The 10,714-nt window shown below is 32.7% G+C and overlaps 1 protein-coding gene across 3 annotated transcripts in view; it reads left to right on the top strand.

Annotated features, from left to right (window-relative positions):
- LOC105256183 (PTB domain-containing engulfment adapter protein 1) overlaps nt 1–9,881 on the top strand; it is a 28,074-nt gene extending 18,193 nt beyond the window's left edge. For 2 of the 3 annotated variants that reach the window (XM_011265903.3, XM_011265902.3), the window contains exons 2-9: nt 3,745–3,854; nt 3,951–4,018; nt 6,968–7,150; nt 7,343–7,669; nt 7,797–8,011; nt 8,086–8,300; nt 8,370–8,596; nt 8,684–9,881. In XM_011265903.3, the coding sequence (XP_011264205.1) occupies nt 3,782–3,854; nt 3,951–4,018; nt 6,968–7,150; nt 7,343–7,669; nt 7,797–8,011; nt 8,086–8,300; nt 8,370–8,596; nt 8,684–8,758 (1,383 nt within the window). In that variant the 5' untranslated portion in view covers nt 3,745–3,781 and the 3' untranslated portion in view covers nt 8,759–9,881. The remainder of the gene's footprint in view (nt 1–3,744; nt 3,855–3,950; nt 4,019–6,967; nt 7,151–7,342; nt 7,670–7,796; nt 8,012–8,085; nt 8,301–8,369; nt 8,597–8,683) is intronic. The other variant, XR_889574.3, reaches the window with a different exon arrangement.
- Nucleotides 9,882–10,714: the final 833 nt, after the last annotated feature.

Here is a 10,714-nt window from a genome sequence, read left to right on the forward strand (position 1 = left end):
TATCTAGTTATTTTTAAAAAAGGATTAATTGTATAAAACTTGCTCAGAATCTTTTCTTGTATCGCACCGATCGATATAATTTTATAACTGCAACATCGTCTGTGCGGATGCGTTTTTAATGATCAAGGATTCGTATGATTATCGGGAGGATTTATAATTGGCGAAATACCAGTTTAATCGCCTCGTGTAATCACTATTGTCCGCCGCGAATCGTAATCACGACGCGCTCGGCAAACACGCAAGGAGAGTAGGAACGAGGGCGGACAGTTTGATGTATCGCACGACGGAGAAAGAGAGCGGCACAGATCTTGCACGGCGACGGCGACGGGCCGACACAACACGCGGCTTCGGCGCTCTCGACCTCTTTGCGTCTACGTGGGAGGAATAGAGGAAGTCGTGCATTAAATCCGAACCTCTCCGCCACCTTTCAGCGCTTAAACGCCTCTCAAATGGCATGGCCATCGCGCACACTTGTGCGCAAAATGCATAAAAAAGCGATTGCGCCCATTTCCGAATTAACCAACCCCTCGATCGGTCTTTTCCTCGAGAGCTCCAGGTTTCTCTTCCAGGACGTTCGGTATCTGTGGTTGGTCTATAAATTGCTTATCCTTGAATATATCGTTGACATATCATATGTATACGATGTCAATCTTGCACCACGTTCCATCATCCGCTGACATTCAGCTTTCGCATAAAATATATCTTGATGAGATCCTCCTTTATCTATTTGTTAAAATATTATCGCATGAATATTAATTGACGATGCAAAAATTTATTGCAATTTTTATCGTGGGTATTTCATTTTTTTTTTTATTTTTACAATAAATTTTTTGCATGGCTGTAGCCATGCTAATTATAAGCTCAAGTTAACGCAACTGTTGGTTTTAACGAAACCGACCGGAATAAATGTTACAATAAAATTGGATATAAAACAAGAAATTAATGATAGGAAAAAAGCACTAGTTCCTGTTTGTATTCCATTCGACCTAAATTTTATTTGTGCTAAAATAGCTGCGTGCTGCTAGCTTAACGGACATATCTGAGAGCCCCTCAGCGGCTCTTGGACTTTCTCGCTCGCGCGTATCGAGCGGAAAGATTCCAGTCTCGACCGCTCACTCGTGATTGCGCTCATTGCCGAATTAACTGCGAACGTCAGACGTTCCCGTTCACACGAGTGGAAAAATTCTAAGACTCTTCGTACCTCGACCGAATGCAACGGTAGATGACATGAAAATCCGATTAAAAATGACAAAAGTTGCATTCTATTTCTTTTTCTTTTTAACGAGAAACGTGGAGTTAATCTCGTCGGTTAATCTCGCGAAAATATTCCTACGCTTCGCCGCGTGTTATATAATCAAATTCGCGATTGCGCGCGAAAAGATATCCAAATATTTCGACAGTTATTTTTAGTATCCAAGATAAATTTGAAATTCCTCACGTTGGTATATGATTACGTTAACTAAACAAACGTCAATTAGCAATTTACTATCACTTTCAAAATTACAATCCTTGATCTACTATAGCGCGTCTTTTTTTTTAAGTTATCTTTAGAGGAATCTTTAAGGATGTTTTGTACCTATTTTCAAAATATTGAGAATTTAATGAAAATTGTACAGAATGTCCTTACATACATATGTTTAGAATCTTTAGTACAATTTTTAAATCTATTCACTAAAGCGTTCACAAGTTATAAGGATTTTAATTTGCACCGAATTAACATGTGTTCTTATGGGAAACGTATAATCACGTCGATTCAAATGACAAAAACACATGAAAATAATATTCAGAATTTGTTGTTTAAAATTTGCAAAAGTTTAGATACAGAGGAAATATTTGATCAAATAATATTATACAAGTACTAACTGTGGTTAAAAAGATATTAAATATAATTCAATGGAGTTAGCCATGTATCTGTCACAAGATGAAATTCTCTGTCAAAAGTTAATCATTTCAATTAACAAAATTCGAAATATTTCAGAAAAAAAAATAAATATTAAAAAATACATCTCTATACTGTAGCTAAGATCAAATTATAATATTCCACACAATTTCTCATACTCAAAATACACCAAAAGTGGATATTCGTCAATATTGATTTTCAGCTACTTTTTGCTGGGATTGTACATGCAAAACATCCTTAAATCTTAAAGTAAAATTTATTTATAAAGAGAACTTACACCAATAAAATAATTCACGATATCATTGATGCGCGTCGCATAAGTCAGATGTCGTGAATAATGATTAGAATACAGGTACTTTACATCATCATTTTATTATGCTAGAGTTGCGGAATAGATATAGAGATATGGGATCGCTTTAAAATTGGAACATGCGTGACGAGACTTGCTACGCAATGCGTCGATCGCGCTCCATCTGACGTTTCTATCTACACGCATGTGATCCAATTGGACGCTCAATATATCAAAGTATGAGGTAGTATCATGCGAGAGATGATGAAACGCGAAAGGATTTAGCCTTCGCCCTCAAGGCTGACCGCTAGTACATCGCCAACAATCGTCCGCGGTTTAAGTCGATTTACACATGGCTCGAAGCTTCTCCGAGAAACAATAGACTGTTAACGAGAGGGCTCTTCCATTTAATTTGAAATTATCATAATAATATATATTTTTAAAGAGAGAAAAAGAAGAATGAGACATTTAAAAAATGCTAATGGACAACACGAACGTAAAAACTCCGAACGTAAAAAGAAAACTTGATGCGTAACGTGCATGTAATTGACCTGCTTCTCTATATGAATACTTACAGACTTTGCATCGAAAAAATTCAATCGCATTCCTCTCTCGGAATGATAAAACTGGATCTAGCGCGCGGATAAAATACAGGAGGGCGTGAGAGAAGAATGACTGAGAGACGTCGAACAAAGATTTCGCGGCTGCAATCGTTTCCAATGAAGGAGAGGACATAATGCACGCCCTCGTTGCATTCTCCTCCAGGGCCGCGTCAATACAGACTTGCAATTCATAGCTGCAATTCATTGATAATCCAATTGATTGTCCGGTATAATAGAGCAACGGAGTTAAAATAACTATAGCTTTTGTATGATTAAATTACTCCAAATTTAAGCAGTCTTAAATGGATTTAGAAAATCTTAAATTTCTATAAAAATTCTATAAATTCTATAAATCTAATATAAATTAATGATTTGAAACTGCTGAAATTGAAATTAATGTATTGAAACTATAAGATAGAATATATTTATAAAATTTATATACATATTTACAAATTGTATTATATAAGCTTCGAGATTACAGTGATAACTCGATATAGTGTTATCCTTTTTTGAAACATAATGAGAATTCCTTTTAATTACAAACTCTCATTGATCGCGATAATGTATAGCTATTGCATCGTACGTTGCATCGTGCAAGAGGTTTTAATGCGGCGGCTAGAAAGTGATTATTGGGATACGGAGATATAAAAGCGAGGGAGGTGATTGGGCGGCGAGATTGTGGATAGGAAGAGAGAATGGCAACCTGGACAGTGTCCAAAACTCGTGTTTCACCTCATAAAAAATCGAGAGAAAGAGAAAATTATAGATTACCTTTTTTTTATCAACATTTTTTTCTAAGCTATCTATAAGTTTTTAGAGAAATCATTCTATCTAATGTTAATTGCAAATTTAAAGTTAAAATTTTTATTAAATTTTTATTAAATATTGAGTCATATATTATATTGGAAAATTAATTTTTTAATATGCTAATCGGGAGACGGCATTTGTTGCAGAAATCTAAAAAGTCGATAGTAGCCAAAAGCCGACAGCATGAGAAACTCGACGTTACTGAAGTGGGCGCAAAATTCGGCGAACAATAAAAATCAGCCGAATAAAAATGGGGGTAAGTAAAAACGGATCCGCTAAAGTACGATTAGCATTAGCAAATATCGGCTATTATTGTGAAAATTGAAAACCACCATGACTTGCTTGTTCGCAGGAACGAGCAGAAACTGGATACACCCACCAGACGCGCTTCAAAAAGGACATATCGCTTACCTAGTCAAGGTATTGTGCTGTTCCTATAATATCATAAAAATTTCTTCATGTTGAAATAAATTTATATCGAGATGAGGAAACTAATTTATATTCTGATTTTTTAAATATTTTTTTCATTCAAATATTTTTATTACAGCAATTTTAAAATTATGATATCTACAATAACTTTAACTCTTGTACGATAATTCGCATTTAAAAATTCAAAATTGCAAATAACGTAGCGATAATTATATAAAGCCTCGGTTAAAATTCCTATTTTTTTTTTTTTAATAATTTTTTCCCAAGTCTTTTCCGATGGAATGCGAAAATATTCTTGATTAATGATATATAATGTTAGCGTGTGCACGTTGGGCAAGGTTGTGGCACGCGATTGTGAAATCGTGGGATAAACAACGACAAAGTGACAAGTCTCATCCTGGCACCGTTTCCCGATATCTCGAAACCGATTCGAATGAAAGGTCGAGGTCATCGCAACGCATGTCGTCGATCTTTGCAGCCACTTTTCTCGCATTTATTTCATCTCTGATATGAGTTATAATTGAATCGAAACTTGCAGAATGGGATATCTTCATTACATGTTCGTGGAATTTGTTGACGCACATACGTCTAATTATCTTACATTGCTAACGAACGTAATTAAGCCAAGATTACTTTGTCGGGTGGGACACGTGAATTCGTGCACACTGCGTGAGAAAAACTGGAGAAATTGCTGGCAACTATTAAGTAATAATCAGCGGAAGGATGAAGATAAAAACAGTTGTTTGAGAATAAAATTATACAATCTTCCATTCATTTATTCTTTCTCTTTTTACAAATATTATAAAAAATTATAAAAGATAAAAGTATAAAAAATTAGAGATAAAAATATAAAAAAATTATAAAAGAATATTTCTATATTTGTTAAATTGTATATTCAGTAACTTGTAATGTAAATTATTCTATTTTTCTACAAGAAATGTAATCTTTTATCAAGAAACATATTTTTATAAATTATAAGAATACAAGAAACATATTTTTATAAATTATAAGAATTTGTAATAATTAAATTAATTCAGCAAAAAATTCGAGATATTGGCAAAAAAATTGCAAGTATGAGACTAAAAAACTTATAGACGTCTCACATGGAATTGGATTTAATGTGACGGGAGCAGTTTAATATTTCATCAAAAAATGACTGATGTAAGACGAAAGTGATTCGAGCGATTTACACTTTCTAGTCGATTACGAATTTCATTATTCGCGGAGAATGACTTGCGCAGAGATAGAAAGAAAGACACTCTCCATAATCTGCATCGATCTACACTCGAGGCGCGTTCATTCATTTCGTGTCACCCGGAAAAGTTGCGCAACGCGTAACCGTGCACCCGTCTGCCTTTCGATTCGAATTGTTACCAGCACGTATGTAAGTTTCACCAATGAAACTTAGCGAATACCAAGTGATATCACGGATGAATTGTTGTTCGAGACGCTGGGATCGAGTCGATGTGAGTTCATTGAACTTCGAAACTTTGCGAGCGGACAGATTTCACTATCTCACGAACGAAACGTATGTCGTCAGCACTAAACGCGAAATAGCGGAATTTTATTCGGATTTGTCTTTTTCGTCGGATTCGATTTCCCCATTTCAAATCTGCGCGTTTCTTTTCGGGAGATATTCCGCCGAAGAGAAAGAGTTTCTCCACGTGATGCAAAAATATAGATATTTCATACTTTAATCGCATGCAATATTAATTTAATTGCTTACTATATTAGGATTATTATAAAAATTATAAATATTTTTTTTTAATCTTTAATAACAACTTTTGAAGATGCAAATTCTATATTTATAAACTTTCTAATTCTTTTGCGATTATATAAATCAGTTCAAATATCCTTTTACGTTTTTATATTTTTCTTGCGGTTGTTTATGCAAAATCCTTATTTTGTTCCTACGAAAATGAGAAATATGTTGTAATTGTATGGAACACAATTATGAAACGCTATTAAATTATCAAAATCAATTTCACGGTATGTCATATACCGTGCAATTGCGCATTACATCCGATCAGATTTGCGTAAGCAGACACGATTTCGTCATCCAGGAAAATGTGAACCGAGAACATTAAAAAAAAGAATATTAAAAAAATCAAAGATCAATAAACTATGCAGTAAAAACGTCATTGTAGAACGATAATCACGCAATTTATCTCTATTGCGTTTATCGCATCCTTCGTATTATGGATTAAAATGTAAAAATATTTTATCGAGCACGAGGAATATCGTTAGATGTGCACTGTATTCTCAAATGTTATTGCGAAATATTTCTATTTTTTTTTTCATTTGCTTCAATTTGTGAAACTGCGACTGCAAAGAATTATAATTAATTACTGATTAGTGTGTATATGAAATGTGTATATACTTAAAGTCTAATTTTCTGTCTAATTTTTCTATTTGTTTTCCATATCGATCAAATTTATATATATGTATGCCTATCAATTTTATTTTATCTTTTTTATTTTATTATTTTCTATAATTTGCACGATAAAATATTCTTCATTTGATAAATAAAATTTTGATATGATTTTCGGATGTTCAATTTGTTCAATTTGATCTTGTTGTGCATTCTGATTTATTAATACATCTGTAAGCGGTTAAGTAATTTTCCTTTAAGACATATTACTTTGATGAAAGATGTGAACATTGTCTATTTAAATATATACATATATGTATATGCAAAAAATTTATGATGATTATAATGCAAAAATATGCAAGCTGCGGAAGAATGCGCTAAAAAAACATCGTTAATAAAGAAGTATACTCGTGTCACGTTCTAAGCGTGTATTTTTCTTGGAAACGTTACACGCAACATTTCCCACGCCGTGTTGTCTCAGTATTACTGTTTATTTTTTATATTGCGCACACGAAAGAACTTCCGCCTGACTTTATTTCTCGTCATCTTTCTATGATTTAACATTTTAGTATTTGGGCAGCACAGAGGTAGATCAACCTAAAGGCATCGATGTTGTCAAGGAAGCGATTTGCAAGCTAAAATTCAATCAGCAACTCAAGAAGAGCGAAGGCACAAAAACGCCGAAGGTCGAGCTTACCATAAGTATCGATGGCGTAGCGATACAAGAACCAAAAACAAAAACGACGACCAAGGTTTGTTCGAGATAAAAATAATTTTTTAAATGTAAATAAGAAAAAGAAGTCTTTTTCTTATTTACATTTAAATAAGAAAAAGAAGTCTTTTTCTTATTTACATTTAAATGAGAAAAAGAAGTCTTTTTCTTATTTATTCGTATTTTTATAACTCGATTTGATCCATGATTTAATCGAGAATTATTTTTACAGAGAATTATGCATCAATATCCGTTGCATAGAATTTCATATTGCGCCGACGACAAGGGAGAAAAGAAATTTTTCAGTTTCATCGCGAAGGAGGAGGATGCAGAGAGGCATACATGCTTTGTTTTTGTCAGCGACAAATTAGCCGAGGAAATCACACTCACCATCGGCCAAGCTTTCGATTTAGCTTACAGGCGGTTCCTAGAAACATCTGGTAAAGATTTGGAAGCGCAACGACGCTGCATGGTGTTACAGCAAAAAATAAAACGACTTGAACACGAAAACAACGTTTATCGGCAACGGCTGCAAGATATCGCAGCTATTAAAGGCTCGGTTAGTATGTAAATATAAATAAAAAATATAAAATATTTTTATTGTATACTTTTTAATGTATATGTGGATTAATTGATTAATTGTGTATGTGTATATGCAATACTAAAAATTGTTAATCCCGTTTTAGGCGGATGTATCAACGTATCTATCACAGCATAATCTACCCGACATTCTTCATGTACCTAGAGCTCCGTCGGACTCACCGCAAGTCAATGGCACAATTAGCAAAACACTGCTAAATACGAGCAGCGACAGTAACGGAAATACATCTAATGGACCCCAGCAACCGCCGCCAGTTCCGCCGAGAAGTTTCGAGAAAAGTTTCGACGATGATTTCATGGGGTATATATAAAATCAACATTACAAATTTTATTAATCTTTTTTTCTTTGATTTTATACCTTTTTTTATTCTATAGAAATGAGCCAGTGTCAACGCCGTCGGTTGGTACGAAATTAGAAGGACTGTTGATGGACGAATTTGAGGAAGATTTTAATCCAAGGGCTTACGAGACTGCAACCAATGGTCTTACCAACCATCAATCAAATAGTAATTCGCTCCTTAATGGTCAAGTATCTTCCGGATCAAATTTCTTTTCGCAATCTAATGGCACAATCAGTCCTCCGCCTCTATGTAAGTATTTAATTTATAAAAATGAATGTATCTTTCATTATTGCTGAAAATATTATATTTTATTTCCAGTGGCGCCACCACCAAAGACGAAAGATTCGAGACGTCAAAACGGAGTCAAAGAAGATCTATTCGGTAGCATTCCTTTCAATCCCACGCCAACGCTAAATATAAAGAATGACTTTAAGGATCCATTTGAAATGGGAGAATTTGGAGCTTCGACTATGACGTCAAATCCTAGCCAGCAAGAATTGGAAAATGCTATTGGTCTACTAGATAAGAGGCTATTGGAGATGAAGGTGAAACATACAATTTCATTCAGTTTTTAAATTTTTTAGAGTTTTCGCTGTAGACAGATTATAAACCGTGTAATGTAAAATCTCTAGGATGGTTTTAGCAGAGGACTATGTATTGGAACTGATGACTTTTCTTTGGAGAGCTTGGATCCGCTTCGAAATTAAACTCATCGAGCAAGCCGAAAACTAGGAACGCTCGAACAAGAACGTCATTAGTACTCTCGGATACAGAGTACGCGAAAAGATAAAGTAATTAGGAATTATATCCATGTAAAACCAAAATTAGTCAATTATTATTATCTTGCTCGTATATTTATGATCATGCTCGATATTTATAGTACATATATGAAATAATTGTATAAGGTGTGTATCCTTTTACATTCGCTGATATAATATGTACTATTTTGTTCGCTTTAGAATTGGGGTCCAATTTAACGTACTAGGAACGTGTTATCGTTGTTTCTAATGAGTCAGTGAGACCAGATCTCAAGTTGACCGCTAGAGTGGAACGAGATATTATTCTAATCGAGGTCACATAATTTTAGACGAGAATTTGTTTTACACGCGCGGCGTGCGCATATATATATGCAAACATATACTAAAACAGATTTTATCGCGAATCTCTCACATCGACGATGATATACTTGCGTCTTTTATATTTTTTAATGAGATATTAAGAAAAACTAATTAATATTGTTAATCCTGCAGCCACCAAATCGGATAATCGCAAAGACATTTACTCTTTAAGAAATTATTCGAATCTTTAAAATTCTAAGAGATTAATTAAAAGAGATTAATTAAAAGAAAGTCGTAATATATATCTTATATTCGGTTTAGTTTATAAATTAATTTCTTCTTACATTCAATCATCTGTTAAAAAGTGAGTTAGTAGATGACAAAAATGGAGCACTAACTATCTGTAGCATTAGAGATCACACTAATAGTATGAATGCATCGATTCATCCATTGATTGAATTTGTACACTCCATATATCCTCTTTCTTTGGTCTGTCATTTATTCCTTACACCTTTCTTTTAAAGATAATAATTGAAAAGAAAGGTTTAATTCTAAGAACATGAGAGATTCTATTTGTAAATTTTATAGTAATCTCTATTGCATTATGATAATAATTAAATTGACCAACGTAACATGGAGTGTTAAACGAGTTTATGCTATTCAAAGAGGATTAGTAATTATGTACATATGGAATTCTATATCTCTTATTATTGTTGCTATATTGTTTAAGAATCATAGTTAAGAATATAGCATATGATTATTACAACTGAAATATTGGTTATTTGATGCGTCTTCCTTATATATAATCGGTATATTAAATTTCAGAATAATCTGAAAAAAATTTTCTCTCTCTTTCTCTTTCTCTGTTATCATAGCTGTTATCACTCTCCTTTTGTCTTTACAAGTAAAATATCATTTATAAGCAATTATCACATTTTCAATTTTTAACTCTGATTTAAATCATTAATATTCATAAAACTCTATATTATATTCTATAAAAATTATAAATAATGACGTTTTCAAGACCAGCTTTTCTTCTTTTGTTATTTTAATCTGCATCATATATCGAGATGCAAATAATCATAAGAAAAATATACGTGAATTAAATAAGATAAATACATATATAAGATATTAAATATGTAAAGATATATCTATAAAAAAATTTTATGGCAGAGAATATATTATGCTATGATCTTCAAGAATATTACTTGCTTGTTGAGGAATATATAAATTTCTTAGAAGAATTACAGAATAAAATGCAAATTAAAAAAATATCTTACATTAAACAATAAATAAATAAACAATATATTACATTTATCATATGGAAAATGTTGATTAATAGCCCTTAGCATGTAGAAAAGCATCTATAAGATACTTTGAAAACTGAAAAGAAATATGTACAGAATAGCAAATTATTAAAAAAAATATTGTCTATTTGCACAATTTAATTAAGAAAAGCAGTTCTAAGAAAAATTTATATAATAAGTATCTATTTGAATATATTCAATTATTTGATTATATATGACAAATATGCTTGATAATTGACACTTATATCGTTAATTTTCGAGAATTATAATTCTTTCGGGTTTTAAAATTAAATCAAAA

The sequence above is a fragment of the Camponotus floridanus genome, unplaced genomic scaffold, assembly GCF_003227725.1.
Source record: "Camponotus floridanus strain SB8 unplaced genomic scaffold, Cflo_v7.5 scaffold74, whole genome shotgun sequence".
In the NCBI taxonomy this organism is placed as follows: domain Eukaryota; kingdom Metazoa; phylum Arthropoda; class Insecta; order Hymenoptera; family Formicidae; genus Camponotus; species Camponotus floridanus.